This window comes from Panulirus ornatus, chromosome 3, assembly GCF_036320965.1.
Source record: "Panulirus ornatus isolate Po-2019 chromosome 3, ASM3632096v1, whole genome shotgun sequence".
Lineage (NCBI taxonomy): Eukaryota > Metazoa > Arthropoda > Malacostraca > Decapoda > Palinuridae > Panulirus > Panulirus ornatus.
In genome coordinates this window covers 11509891-11529705 of record NC_092226.1, presented here as the reverse complement: position 1 = coordinate 11529705, position 19815 = coordinate 11509891, and the positions used below count along the sequence as shown (strand labels likewise).

Below are 19815 nucleotides of genomic sequence, written 5' to 3'. Positions count from 1 at the left end.
TACCTCTGCTAAAAAACTAATTTCTCATACTCACCTCTAACACAATACCAAAACCAACACTCTTAAAACATATACAGAATATCCAGACTGAAAATAACAACAGAATATCTATACTGATGGCTTTCTCAACTTCAACACTAAGAAGGAAAAGTCTGAATGTCAAAATAAATAACTGAGCATCTATCTTTCACACTCAATTGTTTGTTATACCAATCACTCTTAGGCTTGAAGAAACTACAAACATAGTTTAATAATTTCTGCTTCTTTATCCTCAGTACTTGCCCTATATAACCTGAGACTAGAGTGTAACATATTAGTCTTTAAAGCCAGATACAATTATGTGCATTGTACTTGTATTAGTAAAGGGAATTCAAATCAAACCACTGATAAAGTTATTGCATTTAACACACTTTCATTAGATGAAGAGGAAGTTGTACACAAAATTTTACCGTCAATCAGAAATTTAGAAGACAATATTAACAGGTGTATTTGAGACAAGTTCACGAGTTCAAATAGGCACCAGTAGATTAATTTTCTGTGACAATGAAATGGCGCAATTAAAATTAAAACATGTACTGTATGGAGAAAGCAACTAGTTCAGTAGACTACAAGATATTGTCACTGCTACTTCATGACTAGGCTTCAGTGCTACTGGTAAAGAACATTTTCATATACTTCATTTTTTTTCATACGATTCGCCATTTCCCGCACTTGCGAGGTAGCGCTAAGAACAGAGGACTGGGCCTTAGAGGGAAAATCCTCACCTGGCCCCCTTCTCTGTTCCTTCTTTTGGAAAATTAAAAAAAAAACGAGAGGGGAGGATTTCCAGCCACCCGCTCCCTCCCCATTTAGTCGCCTTCTACGACACGCAGGGAATACGTGGGAAGTATTCTTTCTCCCCTATCCCCAGGGATACCTAAAATTCTAAGATCGTGAAATTCTGAGATTGTATCTAATTTTGCATCTAGCAGACAAACCATAAACTCAAGTAATGAATCAACTTTTCAATAACTAATATTATAATCATTCGCCCACTGGGGTCTGGCAAGGACTCTTCATAGTTTCTGTAATCCTGATGTGCAATCATTCACAGGATGCAAACGAAACTAGCTACTGATAATAGAAAAAACAAAACTATGGTAAAATATATATATCCATGATGAGTGAATAATAAGACAAGTAGTGTGTAAATGAAAATAACCTTACAGGGCAAAACATCTTTTGGGATGACGGCAAATGCCTTCATACACTCTTCAAAAGCAAATACTGTACATGAATTCTCAACTTTCCATGCTTTTAGATATAGCAAATAATTATACTGGTCTGTTTGCTCCAAAATTTCTCTACAAAAGGCAAATTCATTGCTAATATGCTTATGCTCAAAAGTAATTTTTATGGTAATTAAAATGTAGCTATTGAGGGTTGAAAAATTAAATTTGTACCAAAGATTGGGCCCAATGAGCATTTGAGAGAACAGTTGCTGGGTAGAAGGGTAGCAATACAATTTTACCCACAAAATAATATGAGACTAACAGGTGTTTGTTCATGGGGATTTATCAAACATGCATATGTCCAATGTCCAAGTCTGCGATGTCATGCTGCAGAAATGAGGTGGTAGCAAGTGGCCAGCCATTCACTAACCACTGGTGTCTGTGTCCATGGCCTGTTACTGTTGGCAACCAACAAGAGGAAAACAAAGGGAAGGGAAAATAAATAGATGCTCATATGGCATTCCTAATGACAGAGAAACACTTTTTTATCCTTTAAAGCCTACCTTTCTTTCCTGTAGATCAAGCCTTATGAGAATCTAAGAGCATATCTATTTGAAGGAAGAAGGAATCAACAAGAAACCTAGGGAAGACCAAAGAAAAGCTTTCTTTAACTTTTCTGCTTCTCTCTCTTCATTTGCTGTTTCATTTTAGTAGTCACTAATGGAGTGATTTCTCCATTATATCTTGTCAACTATGTTGTCCCACAGGGCTTTTTTGTCCTATCACCTACCCTCTTTTAGCTCTTCTTTTAATGATCTTATGGCAATGATTCCATTACACATACTTCTTCTCACTCTCCCTCCAGTTCTGACTCCAATATTCATTCTTTTTCATTCAGTAAATATATTTCCTCTCTTGATTCTGATCTACGTAGAATCAAAGGGGAGAAGTAGCATGTTTTAGATGCATGGGAGTTGATGTGGCATGGGGCTGAAATAAGTTACGGAGTGAAAGAAGGGGCTGAAGACTTGGGTAAACTAAGGAGCATATGAAATGGTCTGCTATGTCAAAGATGGATATGCTTGAAGGTATAGTAGTCCCATATGTCTTGTCTGGATGTGACTCTTGGGTTTTAAAAGTAAAGGAAAGGATGAGGGTGGATATGTTGGAAATGAAATGCTGGAGGACAATACTTGGTGTCAGATGAATTGATGGTTTAGAATGACAGAGAGAGGTATGGTATGTAAGTCACATTCTGACAGAGAAGGCCAATCAGGGTGTGCTGAAATGGTTTAGGTATATGGAAAGGATGAGTGAGAAAAAGGATAATTAAGAAGATATATGGGTCAAAGTAGAGGGAGTAAAGGGGAGGTAGATAAAAGGATGGAGTGAAGGAGGTTTTGGAGTATCAGGGCCTGAACATTCAAGAGGGCAAAAAACAGGCATTGGATAGAGTGAAATGGATTAATGTTGTACATGGCGAGTGACATACTGTCACTGGACTGAACCAGGGCAGATGAAAACAATAAGATGACCTATGGAGTGGTCTGTAGGGCTTAGTTCGGGATGGTAGGCTCCAGTATCAGTGAATTATATAGGTCAACTGAAGACTAAATGAGTGCAAGTGGCGCCCTTTTTCATTTGTTCGTGATGCTACTTCACTGAAGTAGGAGAGGCAACTGGGCATTAGAATGAATTACATTAACAAATGAAGAAAAACATGAAAAATATAGTTACAAAAAATACAAACACACACACACAAAATAGAAAAAACAACAGTAGTTAGGTTGACCAATCAAATTACAGCCTATGCCAGCAACAAATTGTGACAGCTGATGCTGAGAGCATCTCCAGGTATACTAATTCTCATGATCCTGCAAAGTATTTACAATTCATGTCTTGAAATCATGAATTATAAAAAATGATAGAGATCCACCACTTCAGATGGCCAGAAAAGAGGAACTTGATACTGTAAGCATACATAAAGCCATAGTTAGTGAAAGCCTAAGGCACTCAGAGGCTGAATGGGACTCTTAGGAAGACATAAATCTCCATTTCAAATGGAAAGGCATGGACCCTTATAAAAACCCAGATAAATCATAAAATAAAATTAGGCATCACTCAAGATTTTGGGTACCATTTAGTCAAGCAGAAAGGGAATTTTTGCAGTAACAGATAACTTTAATCTTGGAAGACCACAGTCTAATATATCTGTTTGGCATTGAGATATATATGAAAAGTTTAAATTGACCTCCTTTCCTTTATATCAACCCAATGACTGATATCCCATACATGGGATGCTCCCTCTTCAGGTGTTGACTGCAAGTATCCCATATATGGGACCTCATTCTTTAAAAGTCCATGTGTGGCAGTAGTGGTGTTAATTACAGTAGTCAAAAGTCATTTACTGACATCTCAGAGAGCATTTCCATACACCAGTCCACATCTTTTAAGCTCAACTGGCCAATAGCTATCATAATGCTAATGTGTAAGGTAAAACAACTTCATCTTGCAAGACCAGTACATGAAAGCTCTAAGTATTACATGTGATTATTAGATATGCTTATCAATGACAGTTTAGAGGAGAGGGATGATGAATCAATAGGATGTAGTTTTCCCAAAAATGTGGAGGAATGAAGACAGGATGAATTAGAGCATAATACTGCCAGTGGTTTGAGGAGGCAAGGTGCTTTATCAAGTCAGCCATCTGCCCCGTAGGCACTGATGGATGTTGCTCACTTCATCCAAAAACAGTTTGATTTTGACAGAAATAATTCAGGTACTTGTTCTGTCCCCAAATTCTGAAGAGTTGGACTATTACTTACTAGTGTTTTGATAATGATTTCATGAATATAATGGTGAATAAAACAAATCACTATAATAGCTTTGTGAAGGAAGCATAGCCATCATCTCGAAAAAAACATGTAACAAATGAATATTGGACCAATGAGGAAATGTTTGAGATGATTTTTTTTCTGAAAAATTATGCCCCAGGACTGCTTTCTACATCTTCTTGGGTTACTTCATTTTATGAGCAAGTAACTTATAGGTAACAACAAACTGAAGAAAATTAAACCAGTAGTCAATGATCTCTGTATGAAATTTAAAGAAAAATTAATGCAATTTCAAGATTTGTGCACTGGTGAGTCTCTCATGTTGTGGAATGGGAGAATGAGAGTCAAAGAGCAAATTTTTTATATCTTGTAGCTTAAAATATGACTAAATGCATGATTTTATATTATGACGTGATCATGATGAGAAATCGGGTGCCTCAGGATATGTTTCAGGATGTACCGTAAGAAAAGCAATTACTAAAAATAGAAAAGAGTATAGGGTGTACATGTATGTACATATAAACACCAAAACATCCATCATTTGCAACAAAAAAAATAGTGTTTCTATCTATCTATCTCTTTGTATATCTGATGCCTGTTCCCAGCTAGTTGGAACTCCCTCAGGGGTTGGGATTATGTAATGAAATTGTGTATAATCGTGTATGAGCATATGAAAACAATAAAAACAGTGTAGTAAAGTATGTGCAGACATATTGCGAGGAATGCCTCCTTTGGCTGACAGAGTCAGCCACTGCGACAGTCTTGACCTGCCTGAAAAAATATTCACCTGTTAGCCTCATGACACATGTGAATAAAGATCTATCATACTGTCTAGTACTTCATGTGTTAAAAAAAAGCTTGCATATGGCACAGAAAAAATATAACAAAAGATTATTTCATGATTTGAAAAATCATGTAGTGGTGTTATACATAACAGGGATGCCACAGTAAATGGGTTAAAAACATCTGAGAAAAGTCTCAAAGTTGACAGATTTTTTTTCACTTGCCCTTCCTTAGATAGTCAAGAGTTCTGGAAAGTAAAATGCTTCCTACCCTTTCATTCTGCAAAGCCAACATAGTGGGCATATTAACAAGGAAGAAAACCATTTGAACTCCAACTTCACATCCAATCACAAAAACTAATGCAAGCTTTTGACCTGAAAAGACATCCTTTCCCCTTCCTTTCTTTGGACTTCATTTACACCTTTTTTTGAGGATCAGAAAGCCTTTCATCCACTTAAACTATCATAGTTAACCATTTTGAACCTTAAAACCCTTATGACTGAAAGATTTCTTGAATATGCAGCACCTCTGATAAGTAGTATCACATGAGAAATATATGACTCGGTAATATCTGTAGAGAAAGATCACGTGTAAATGAAAGACTCTTTTTCAACAGTTCAGCATCTTAAGTGTCCTCAGAGTGATTAATTAGAAACTGGTGAGATGACATTCACATCCAGTCTAAATATATGCATTACACATGGTCGATCCATAGTATGCATCAAGTAAAATATGAATTGGAGATGATTATTACTAGCTGCTATAAATGATAATACACTGTATTCACAGTCCAAACCTTCAGTAATGCTATGCTGAACTTCATAATAACCTAAAGTTTGCAGTATCATTTTCCAAAATGCAACACCTTTAGCAGATCATAAGATCTATTCTTGTACACAAAATCAAAGGACTATCGAAGAGCACTACTAAAGTGGCAGCTGGTTTCAAACTGAGGAACCTGATACTCAAATAAGACTAGACAGCTAGGTATCTACATAAAAGTTAGTAGAATTAACATGGATGACCAAAAGACAATTAGAACTTTCAAGCCAATTTCAGGTGAATTTATTACAAAATAACCCAATATATAGTATCAAAGAGTAAGTAATATGAAGAATCTCTCTTGGACCTCAAGCTCCTTCATCCCAGTCTGTGTGTAAAGCTACCTGAGAGATTAAAGGAGCCCAATAAGTCATCATGGATATCAAACTAAAATTTTGGAACTGCCTTAAAGCTATGCCCATAAGTGAAACATTCAAATACGAAGCATAATCCTAATAATCCTAAAATGATACAAGTCACAAATAGAAGCATAACTTAAAAGAATAACTGTCAACAGATCCCCCCCAAAATACTGTAAATCTTTATGTTTGGACCCTCTGTGAAAACTTGATGAAACTAGCAATAGGACAGTATATAAAACCTAAGAATTATTGTTTTCCAGAACAAAACAATTTCCATCAAGCCATCATCATATATATTATGAATACATTTACTACATCTAAACTAATGCTGTAAATAATGACATACTGGTAAATGTCTACATCATAGTAAGAATATGAGGTGATGGAAATAAAGAAAGGATTAAGGGATAGCATAGTCCTCCTGATCCTGAACTATGCAGCTGATACATGGGCATGGGATGAGTCACAAGTCAACAATCCAGGCTGTGAAAAAGAGTTATATGCAAGAAGCATGTTGTATGACTAGACAGAATGAAAAAAGTAGAGATGAGGTGCATGAGAGATTTGGTATGATAGGAAATGCAAAGGGAATGAATTGTGGAGTGGTAGAGTGGGTGAAAAGTCATACTTTGAGGTGATTTGGTAATGTGGAAAGAAGGCAAAATGGGGAGTTTACAAGGAGAGTGTATGATAGTATGGAAGAGTACTAGAGGGATAGAAGTAGAGGAAGAATGATTGTAGTAGTGTATGGAAGGGAGGCATTTAAGGACAAAGATAAAATGAGACTCTCCTGCTGTGACTACCCACTTTATGTAAGTTCAGAGACATAGATTGATAGATAGTTAAATGAATGTTATGCTATTAATTGAAACTTAGAACAGCAAGAGAAGAGAGCATGAATAGCAACTCAAAAGATGGCCCTTCTTGGTCTTAGAACATTTGGGTCAAATGAATCCACATACTCAGAACGATTTGCCCTTACGCTAGAATATTCTTTGTCAGCAAGCTCCATAAGGCACTCTTTTTATTTCTTCTAGATATAAAGGCTTCTCTTACCATAGTGGGGTAGTAAGGAACATATGTGCAACAGCCTCTTTTGCACACATCCCCTTCTCAGTTGTCATCTACAATGTACTGAAAACCAAAGCCTACCTTCCACAGCCAAGTCCCCACAGGTTTGCAGTTTACTTTGAGCACTTCATATACTCTGGTTTAGTCTATTGAGAGCAAATGCCCCAATATAACTCATCAGTCCAATTCATTCTATCCCATGCATACCTCTCACCCAAAAACTTCTTTAACTCTGTCTTCCCATCTCCTTATTAATCTCCCCCCTTTATCTTTCTCCTTCTACATTCAACATGAAGAAACACTTTCTCAGCTCATCCTTTCCATATAACTGAACCATTTCAGCACATCCTGGTCAAATGATCAAAGCACCTCATACCACATATTGTCCTCATGCATTAAATTTCAAACATGTTTGCCCTTTTCCTTTCTTTTGTTTTCAGGGTCTGAGACACATCCATACAACTTATTTAGGACCACTACACCTTCATGCCCTAACAAACACTAACCTTTCCTTTTACACACTCCTTAATACATACAGGACCTAAGCCTCCCTGTTCCACTCGATGACTCACTTCAGCCCCCATGGTTCTATCAACTGCTACATCCACTCCAGCTACCCAAACCATTTCATTTTCTTCAGGTCCTTCCTTTCAAACTAACACTCAAACTATCCTGTCTCATCCCGCTGCTGCACCTCACTGTCTTACTTTTGTTTATTCTTACTCTCAATTTTCTCCTTTCCATATTCCTAACTCTGTTACCAGCTTTGGAGTTTCACTCTGGAATCTGTCATCACAGATGAGTCATCTACAAACAGCATCCTACTCACCTCCCATGTCCCCCATGACCCTAGCATACCATAGACCTAACACTTGCTCTAAGACCCTTGCGTTCACCTCCCTCACATTCCCAACCATAAACAAATTATACAATTACGGTGACCTCACAAACAACTGACAAAGATCCACTTTCACTTGGAACCAATCAACTTCCTCCTACTTGAACATCTACTTTACCTCTCTGGTAAAAACTCCTCACTGCTTTTACTGACTTTATATTTATCCCATATTTATAGCACCTTCCACAAGGACTCACAGTCAGTCTTACCACACACTTCCTTCACAAACAAAAATACCAATGATTTTTCACGCATTCTTCAATCCAAACATCTCTACCTTGCCTAAAGCCACACTTACACCACACATACTGCAAGTAGCTGTAGAGAAAGGCTGCAGCTGCTCGGCCCATTATGCTTTCGCATTAACAGACATCAGTTGGTTCATTGGCCCATTATGCATGACATATCATTCTTCATGCTTTCACATTAGCACACATAAGTTGGTTCTAATTATCTAATGACTCAAAAGATAAATTACACTAATACACTAAATCACATGGTATGCACTGGTTTCCGGTACATTAATAAAATGTCTGGATGTATGCAAAGAGGCCATTTTTCTTCTGTACCTAACATAACCTAGCTGGAAGAATTGTTGGAATTCTGAGAGAATCTTGATACCACTATAAATCATACTTTACAGCTAGGATAGAATTGTTGGGTTCTGAAAGAATCTTGATACCATAATAAATTATACTGAAGATGAATTACTTGTGAATGAAAGCTACTTTCTAATTAGGTCATAAATACCTATGATGAAATATATCTCAAGAGACAACTGACCTGAAGGTGAAGCCTTTTTCTTGTGATACCCCCGGCCTTTAAAGCCAGGGGCGTCACAAGAAAAATGCTTCATCCTCTTTGCAAACCTACATCCGAAACACAGATCAATCATAGCAGTCAGCCATTTGTCTATCACAAAGCTGCATTCCATAAAACTAAAAAGCAACAATCTATTTGTCTCTTTTCAAAGACTGAACTAGAGCTGCCCTTATTAACACAAGCAAGATATTGGATATGCTTTTGGTGTCTGTGGTTAGAGATACCTAAAGTAATGTGGTGCCATGCGGCAACCACCTCATTGTCAGTGAGTGGTCAATTCGAGTGGCTCTGGGGCCATTATGCCTGCACTACCATTTTAGGATTAGACATATTCTATAGTTCAGAACTGACAAGATATATGAGTAACAGTAGTACTCTGAGCATGTCAATTGGGTCAGAAAAAACATAGTTATTTTTCACATAGATTGCAAAATCTCTGCTACCAAGGATGACTAAATTGTTACATTAATCATCCTCCAATGTTCAGACAACTCAATAGGGTAAAGTATTGTAAATCCAGAAGCTAATGTAAAAAATTTTTGCCTTGTTCAAAGTAATATAAATCCAGTGGTATACCAAAATTAGACTATGTCAGTAAAGATCCTTCTTCACAATGCTTTAGTTGATTGTAATACCATATAATCATCAGTCAAATGGGCAAAACATTTATTCTGGGGATTTTAGCTAAAATACTTTTGTGGCATTTAAAGCTAAATGTCACTTAAAGTCAACATTATCATCAATGGGCTGGAAGATCTGTGTTTCTCCCAACTACAGGTGTCCTGTAAAAAACATTCTGTCAAAAAGGCAAATATGAGGCTTCTGGCTGTCAGTACATACATAAGAAATCTTTAGCACTGATAAAAAGATAACAAACCAAACTCATATTGAGAAACATTAGAAAAATTTTACAATTACCTAGAAAGTGTTGTTATTCAATTTGCAACCTTAACTGGAAAAAAGAGAACATTTACAGTTTGTATATTATCATCTTAAGTATAATTTACGGTTTTTATTCATTCTTTTTTTTACATATCTGACATTTCCCTCTTTGGTGAGGTAGTGTCAGGAACAGACAAAATGGCCTCATTTGCTCACATTCACTCTCTAGTTCTCGTGTATAATGTTTCGAAAAACACAAGGTCATGTTATGAAAAAGAAGTCATAGCTAAAAGCTTGTTAGACCTTATGATAGCATATACATGGCTAAATTCAGTTCATTTAAATTCTACCAAACCTTAATTGAGGGTAAGCAAATACTAAGTTAAAAACTAATGCCAAGTCTTCCGCAAAGTCTTGAAATTCTAGTAATAGGAACAGAAAACAAAATCCATAGTAAACAAAAAATAACGGCAACCAGGTTTTTCTTATGATACCATTACAGACTATCATTCACTATTATAGCTAATAGCTCAAACAGATATCTATAGCTTGAGTAACATTCATAGAATGAGTAATACTAAAAAATCAGCAAATGATATGAGTTAAAATTACATTCCAGAATTAACTTTTTTGTTTCACACTGGCAGCCTAAGAATATGCTGTGCAAGCCAATGGAGGTTATGACACAAGTGTCAATGACCCTGAGTAAGCACTGCCAGGAATGTTGTTGGAATCTAACATTAGTATCCCAAACAGGCTACATCTCTCCTACATCCTTGACCGACAAATGTTACATAAAAAAGTATTTCTACTTATTTCTTTCTTGTTACAAAATCACATAGTTTAGAGGAATGTTTACAGGTTACATTTTGTATTCTGTACACCTAAGGAACTATAACACATGTATATATTACAGGGTTAGAACTCACCTGCCAACATCCAGTATAGTGAGTAGACCACAACTAACTGCAATACAAAATAAATTTGTAGCACCTCCGTTAACAATGAGAAAGCTACTACTTGGTACCTAAGATAGCACAACTCTATTCCCACTTGCTAAAAATGGCACTTCTGAATCAATGTACCATTGTTTCTAGCATAGGAATAAATACATTAAGGCTATGACTACCACCATGTATACTTTTACCACAAAAATCTTGAATGTTCAGTGAAACAATACATCTTTTACATGTGGTGTTTAAAACTTTGTATAAACAGACATTCAAAGAGTTACGTGGGGAGATGGGGACAAATATCAAACTAAAGATCATATTCAAATGTGGGCTTTCCAGTCATGACAGAAGATACCCATATTTCAATGCCTTACTATTCTGAGTTAAAAAAAAGATGGTATGCCTTTCTAACTATTTCAACAGGCTTTGGCCTTACTCCACATGATATATCTTAAAATAAATAGAGTATTATAAATAGTTTGTATGAGGAAAACTAAACATAAAATATCTGCAATATTTGTAATAAAAAATGCCACTATATTCTGGTTAGAAGCAATTATTATACAATCCATGCCTCTATAATCCAGCCAAGTAGGCTTGTGTTGCCCAAAATAGGCAGTCATTCCCTAATAAGGGATCCCATGTACAATAGTATCCTGCTCATCTATGGAAAAACACTTCATTTGTTAGGTATATTTGGTTAGATATAAACTTTAAATATGCTTTATTATGGAAAAAAGAGGTATTATACCTCAATATACGATAATGAAATGGCTTTACCTCAATATCAAACTGGAATATTCATTACTTTAGTGATGTATCTAAATCACACAAAACATTTAAAGCTCATTTTCACTGTTATACTGTTCATAACACATGAGTCTTTATCTAAAGGGTAGAGTTTGTAGGCTGGGATTATCTCATAAATCAAACATCACCAGATTCCTAGAAACCTTTGATATTTGAATTAAAGAGTATGTATATGAGAGGTGAACAAATATGCATAAATGTTCTGACATATGTAAAGCTGTAGTGCCTAGAAAAGGAGTAGTGTGCTAATATAAAAGCAAACTGATCTGAAAGGAACAGCATCATTTAATATCATCAAACTGTATACTAAATCATAAAAGATTTTTCTATACTTACTTTTATTTACTCAGGGGCAAAAATATCATAAATCTTGAGAATCTCTTAATCCTGGGTGTAAACTTAGCATATACTTCAATAAAGTAGTTTCTGGCCATGTGATTCTGTTGCAGCAATACTGGCCACAAGTTTCAACCCTCTAACCTAACAACTGTTTCCTCTTCTCATCTGTATCACACAGTTTTCCTACTTATATGAAAAATGTTTTTACCCTTTAATAATGAGATATTTATAATACATAAATGATGTAGATTTCTCCTAAAATCCACAAACAAGCATTTGTGCTACTGAGTAGATATGAATGGACAATGTTGCTGACATACGTGTATTCTAAGTTTTTCTTCACTTACAAACAGGTGGAATTATTGTTAATTTGCTTTTACTCTTTCATTATCAACTATATATATATATATATATATATATATATATATATATATATATATATATATATATATATATATATTTTTTTTTTTTTTTTTTTTTATACTTTGTCGCTGTCTCCCGCGTTTGCGAGGTAGCGCAAGGAAACAGACGAAAGAAATGGCCCAACCCCCCCCCATACACATGTACATACGTCCACACACACAAATATACATACCTACACAGCTTTCCATGGTTTACCCCAGACGCTTCACATGCCTTGATTCAATCCACTGACAGCACGTCAACCCCTGTATACCACATCGCTCCAATTCACTCTATTCCTTGCCCTCCTTTCACCCTCCTGCATGTTCAAGCCCCGATCACACAAAATCTTTTTCACTCCATCTTTCCACCTCCAATTTGGTCTCCCTCTTCTCCTCGTTCCCTCCACCTCCGACACATATATCCTCTTGGTCAATCTTTCCTCACTCATTCTCTCCATGTGCCCAAACCATTTCAAAACACCCTCTTCTGCTCTCTCAACCACGCTCTTTTTATTTCCACACATCTCTCTTACCCTTACGTTACTCACTCGATCAAACCACCTCACACCACACATTGTCCTCAAACATCTCATTTCCAGCACATCCATCCTCCTGCGCACATCTCTATCCATAGCCCACGCCTCGCAACCATACAACATTGTTGGAACCACTATTCCTTCAAACATACCCATTTTTGCTTTCCGAGATAATGTTCTCGACTTCCACACATTTTTCAAGGCTCCCAAAATTTTCGCCCCCTCCCCCACCCTATGATCCACTTCCGCTTCCATGGTTCCATCCGCTGACAGATCCACTCCCAGATATCTAAAACACTTCACTTCCTCCAGTTTTTCTCCATTCAAACTCACCTCCCAATTGACTTGACCCTCACCCCTACTGTACCTAATAACCTTGCTCTTATTCACATTTACTCTTAACTTTCTTCTTCCACACACTTTACCAAACTCAGTCACCAGCTTCTGCAGTTTCTCACATGAATCAGCCACCAGCGCTGTATCATCAGCGAACAACAACTGACTCACTTCCCAAGCTCTCTCATCCCCAACAGACTTCATACTTGCCCCTCTTTCCAGGACTCTTGCATTTACCTCCCTAACAACCCCATCCATAAACAAATTAAACAACCATGGAGACATCACACACCCCTGCCGCAAACCTACATTCATAAATATATATATATAAATATATATTTCTTTCTTTTCTTTTATACTTAATCGCCGTCTCCCGCATTAGCGAGGTAGCGCAAGGAAACAGACAAAAGAATGACCCAACCCACCCACATACACATGTATACACATACACGTCCACACACGCACATATACATACCTATACATCTCAACGTATACATACATATACATACACAGACATATACATATATACACATGTACATATTCATACTTGCTGCCTTCATCCATTCCCGTCGCCACCCCGCCACACAGAAAACAGCATCGCTACCCCTTGCTTCATATATACCTCGCAAATGCGGGAGACAACGACAAAGCAAAAAAAAAAAAAAAAAAAAAAAAAAATATATATATATATATATATATATATATATATATATATATATATATATATACATACACACACACACACACACACACATATATATATATATATATATATATATATATATATATTTTTTTTTTTTTTTCATACTATTCGCTATTTCCCGCAATATATATATATATATATATATATATATATATATATATATATATATATATATATATATATATATATATATATTTTTTTTGCTTTGTCGCTGTCTCCCGCGTTTGAGAGGTAGCGCAAGGAAACAGACGAAAGAAATGGCCCAACCCACTCCCATACACATGTATATACATACGTCCACACATGCAAATATACATACCTACACAGCTTTCCATGGTTTACCCCAGATGCTTCACATGCCCTGATTCAATCCACTGACAGCACGTCAACCCCGGTATACCACATCGCTCCAATTCACTCTATTCTTTGCCCTCCTTTCACCCTCCTGCATGTTCAGGCCCCGATCACACAAAATCTTTTTCACTCCATCTTTCCACCTCCAATTTGGTCTCCCACTTCTCCTCGTTCCCTCCACCTCCGACACATATATCCTCTTGGTCAATCTTTCCTCACTCATTCTCTCCATGTGCCCAAACCATTTCAAAACACCCTCTTCTGCTCTCTCAACCACGCTCTTTTTATTTCCACACATCTCTCTTACCCTTACATTACTTACTCGATCAAACCACCTCACACCACACATTGTCCTCAAATATCTTGTTTCCACCACATCCACCCTCCTGCGCACAACTCTATCCATAGCCCAGGCCTCGCAACCATACAAAATTGTTGGAACCACTATTCCTTCAAACATACCCATTTTTGCTTTCCGAGATAATGTTCTCGACTTCTACACATTCTTCAATGCTCCCAGGATTTTCGCCCCCTCCCCTACCCTATGATTCACTTCCGCTTCCATGGTTCCATCCGCTGCCAGATCCACTCCCAGATATCTAAAACACTTTACTTCCTCCAGTTTTTCTCCATTCAAACTTACCTCCCAATTGACTTGACCCTCAACCCTACTGTACCTAATAACCTTGCTCTTATTCACATTTACTCTTAACTTTCTTCTTTCACACACTTTACCAAACTCAGTCACCAGCTTCTGCAGTTTCTCACATGAATCAGCCACCAGCGCTGTATCATCAGCGAACAACAACTGACTCACTTCTCAAGCTCTCTCATCCACAACAGACTTCATACTTGCCCCTCTTTCCAAAACTCTTGCATTCACCTCCCTAACAACCCCATCCATAAACAAATTAAACAACCATGGAGACATCACACACCCCTGCTGCAAACCTACATTCACTGAGAACCAATCACTTTTCTCTCTTCCTACACGTACACATGCCTTACATCCTCGATAAAAACTTTTCACTGCTTCTAACAACTTGCCTCCCACACCATATATTCTTAATACCTTCCACAGAGCATCTCTATCAACTCTATCATATGCCTTCTCCAGATCCATAAATGCTACACACAAATCCATTTGCTTTTCTAAGTATTTCTCACATACATTCTTCAAAGCAAACACCTGATCCACACATCCTCTACCACTTCTGAAACCACACTGCTCTTCCCCAATCTGATGCTCTGTACATGCCTTCACCCTCTCAATCAATGCCCTCCCATATAATTTACCAGGAATACTCAACAAACTTATACCTCTGTAATTTGAGCACTCACTCTTATCCCCTTTGCATTTGTACAATGGCACTATGCACGCATTCCGCCTCACCATGAGTCATACATACATTAAATAACCTTACCAACCAGTCAATAATACAGTCACCCCCTTTTTTAATAAATTCCACTGCAATACCATCCAAACCTGCTGCCTTGCCGGCTTTCATCTTCCGCAAAGCTTTTACTACCTCTTCTCTGTTTACCAAATCATTTTCCCTAACCCTCTCACTTTGCACACCACCTCGACCAAAACACCCTATATCTGCCACTCTATCATCAAACACATTCAACAAACCTTCAAAATACTCACTCCATCTCTTTCTCACATCCCCACTACTTGTTATCACCTCCCCATTTGCGCCCTTCACTGAAGTTCCCATTTGCTCCCTTGTCTTACGCACTTTATTTACCTCCTTCCAGAACATCTTTTTATTCTCCCTAAAATTTAATGATACTCTCTCACCCCAACTCTCATTTGCCCTCTTTTTCACCTCTTGCACCTTTCTCTTGACCTCCTGTCTCTTTCTTTTATACATCTCCCACTCAACTGCATTTTTTCCCTGCAAAAATCATCCAAATGCCTCTCTCTTCTCTTTCACTAATAATCTTACTTCTTCATCCCACCACTCACTACCCTTTCTAATCAACCCACCTCCCACTCTTCTCATGCCACAAGCATCTTTTGCGCAATCCATCTCTGATTCCCTAAATACATCCCATTCCTCCCCCACTCCCCTTACTTCCATTGTTCTCACCTTTTTCCATTCTGTACTCAGTCTCTCCTGGTACTTCCTCACACAAGTCTCCTTCCCAAGCTCATTACTCTCACCACCCTCTTCACCCCAACATTCACTCTTCTTTTCTGAAAACCCATACAAATCTTCACCTTAGCCTCCACAAGATAATGATCAGACATCCCTCCAGTTGCACCTCTCAGTACATTAACATCCAAAAGTCTCTCTTTTGCACGCCTGTCAATTAACACGTAATCCAATAACGCTCTCTGGCCATCTCTCCTACTTACATACGTATACTTATGTATATCTCGCTTTTTAAACCAGGTATTCCCAATCACCAGTCCTTTTTCAGCACATAAATCTACAAGCTCTTCACCATTTCCATTTACAACACTGAACACCCCATGTATACCAATTATTCCCTCAACTGCCACATTACTCACCTTTGCATTCAAATCACCCATCACTATAACCCGGTCTCGTGCATCAAAACCACTAACACACTCATTCAGCTGCTCCCAAAACACTTGCCTCTCATGATCTTTCTTCTCATGCCCAGGTGCATATGCACCAATAATCACCCATTTCTCTCCATCAACTTTCAGTTTTACCCATATTAATCGAGAATTTACTGTCTTACATTCTATCACATACTCCCACAACTCCTGTTTCAGGAGTAGTGCTACTCCTTCCCTTGCTCTTGTCCTCTCACTAACCCCTGACTTTACTCCCCAGACATTCCCAAACCACTCTTCCCCTTTACCCTTGAGCTTCATTTCACTCATAGCCAAAACATCCAGGTTCCTTTCCTCAAACATACTACCTATCTCTCCTTTTTTCACATCTTGGTTACATCCACACACATTTAGACACTCCAGTCTGAGCCTTCGAGGAGGATGAGCACTCCCCACGTGACTCCTTCTTCTGTTTCCCATTTTAGAAAGTTAAAAAAAACAAGGAGGGGAGGATTTCTGGCCCCCCGCTCCCGTCCCGTCTAGTAGCCTTCTATATATATATATATATGTATATATATATATATATATATATATATATATATATATATATATATATATATATATGTGTGGATCAGGTGTTTGCTTTGAAGAATGTATGTGAGAAATACTTAGAAAAGCAAATGGATTTGTATGTAGCATTTATGGATCTGGAGAAGGCATATGATAGAGTTGATAGAGATGCTCTGTGGAAGGTATTAAGAATATATGGTGTGGGAGGAAAGTTGTTAGAAGCAGTGAAAAGTTTTTATCGAGGATGTAAGGCATGTGTACGTGTAGGAAGAGAGGAAAGTGATTGGTTCTCAGTGAATGTAGGTTTGCGGCAGGGGTGTGTGATGTCTCCATGGTTGTTTAATTTGTTTATGGATGGGGTTGTTAGGGAGGTAAATGCAAGAGTTTTGGAAAGAGGGGCAAGTATGAAGTCTGTTGGGGATGAGAGAGCTTGGGAAGTGAGTCAGTTGTTGTTCGCTGATGATACAGCGCTGGTGGCTGATTCATGTGAGAAACTGCAGAAGCTGGTGACTGAGTTTGGTAAAGTGTGTGGAAGAAGAAAGTTAAGAGTAAATGTGAATAAGAGCAAGGTTATTAGGTACAGTAGGGTTGAGGGTCAAGTCAATTGGGAGGTGAGTTTGAATGGAGAAAGACTGGAGGAAGTGAAGTGTTTTAGATATCTGGGAGTGGATCTGGCAGCGGATGGAACCATGGAAGCGGAAGTGGATCATAGGGTGGGGGAGGGGGCGAAAATTCTGGGGGCCTTGAAGAATGTGTGGAAGTCGAGAACATTATCTCGGAAAGCAAAAATGGGTATGTTTGAAGGAATAGTGGTTCCAACAATGTTGTATGGTTGCGAGGCGTGGGCTATGGATAGAGTTGTGCGCAGGAGGATGGATGTGCTGGAAATGAGATGTTTGAGGACAATGTGTGGTGTGAGGTGGTTTGATCGAGTGAGTAACGTAAGGGTAAGAGAGATGTGTGGAAATAAAAAGAGCGTGGTTGAGAGAGAAGAAGAGGGTGTTTTGAAGTGGTTTGGGCACATGGAGAGGATGAGTGAGGAAAGATTGACCAAGAGGATATATGTGTCGGAGGTGGAGGGAGCAAGGAGAAGAGGGAGACCAAATTGGAGGTGGAAAGATGGAGTGAAAAAGATTTTGTGTGATCGGGGCCTGAACATGCAGGAGGGTGAAAGGAGGGCAAGGAATAGAGTGAATTGGAGCGATGTGGTATACCGGGGTTGACGTGCTGTCAGTGGATTGAATCAAGGCATGTGAAGCGTCTGGGGTAAACCATGGAAAGCTGTGTAGGTATGTATATTTGCGTGTGTGGATGTATGTATATACATGTGTATGGGGGGGGGTTGGGCCATTTCTTTCGTCTGTTTCCTTGCGCTACCTCGCAAACGCGGGAGACAGCGACAAAGTATAAAAAAAAAAAAAATATATATATATATATATATATATATATATATATATATATATATATATATATATATATATATATATATATATATTTCTTTCTTTCATATTATTCGCAATTTCCCGTATTAGTGAGGTAGCGTTAAGATCAGAGGACTGGGCCCTTGAGGGAATATCCTCACCTGGCCCCCTTCTCTGTTCTTTCTTTTGGAAAATTTAGAAAAAAAAAATGAGATGGGAGGATTTCCAGCCCCCGCTCCTTCCCCTTTTAGTGGTGTCTCCATGGTTGTTTAATTTGTTTATGGATGGGGTTGTTAGAGAGGTGAATGCAAGAGTTCTGGAAAGAGGGGCAAGTATGCAATCTGTTGTGGATGAGAGAGCTTGGGAAGTGAGTCAGTTGTTGTTCGCTGATGATACGGCGCTGGTGGCTGATTCATGTGAGAAACTGCAGAAGCTGGTGACTGAGTTTGGTAAGGTGTGTGAAAGAAGAATGCTGAGAGTAAATGTGAATAAGAGCAAGGTTATTAGGTACAGTAGGGTTGAGGGACAAGTCAATTGGGAGGTAAGTTTGAATGGAGAAAAACTGGAGGAAGTGAAGTGTTTTAGATATCTGGGAGTGGATTTGGCAGCGGATGGAACCATGGAAGCAGAAGTGAATAATAGGGTGGGGGAGGGGGAGGGGGCGAAAGTTCTGTGAGCGTTGAAGAATGTGTGGAAGTCGAGAACATTTTCGCGGAAAACAAAAATGGGTATATTTGAAGGAATAGTGGTTCCAACAAAGTTATATGGTTGCGAGGCGTGGGCTATGGATAGAGTTGTGCGGAGAAGGGTGGATGTGCTGGAAATGAGATGTATGAGGACAATACGCGGTGTGAGGTGGTTTGATCGAGTAAGTAATAATAGGGTACGAGAGATGTGTGGTAATAAAAAGAGTGTGGTTGAGAGAGCAGAAGAGGGTGTTTTGAAATGGTTTGGTCACATGGAGAGAATGAGTGAGGAAAGATTGACGAAGAGGATATATCTGTCAGAGGTGGAGGGAACAAGAAGTGGGAGACCAAACTGGAGGTGGAAAGATGGAATGAAAAAGATTTTGAGTGATCGGGGCCTGAACATGCAGGAGGGTGAAAGGCGTGCAAGGAATAGAGTGAACTGGAACGATGTGGTACACCGGGGTCGATGTGCTGTCAATGGA

General features: G+C 38.3%; 1 protein-coding gene across 2 annotated transcripts in view; it reads right to left on the bottom strand.

Moving 5' to 3' along the window:
• Window positions 1–10465: 10465 nt before the first annotated feature.
• Window positions 10466–19815, bottom strand: part of LOC139760426 (uncharacterized) — a 135278-nt gene continuing 125928 nt past the window's right edge. For both annotated transcript variants that reach the window (XM_071683660.1, XM_071683649.1), the window contains exon 10: window positions 10466–10651. In XM_071683660.1, coding sequence (XP_071539761.1) covers window positions 10604–10651 — 48 coding nt within the window. In that variant the 3' untranslated portion in view covers window positions 10466–10603. The remainder of the gene's footprint in view (window positions 10652–19815) is intronic.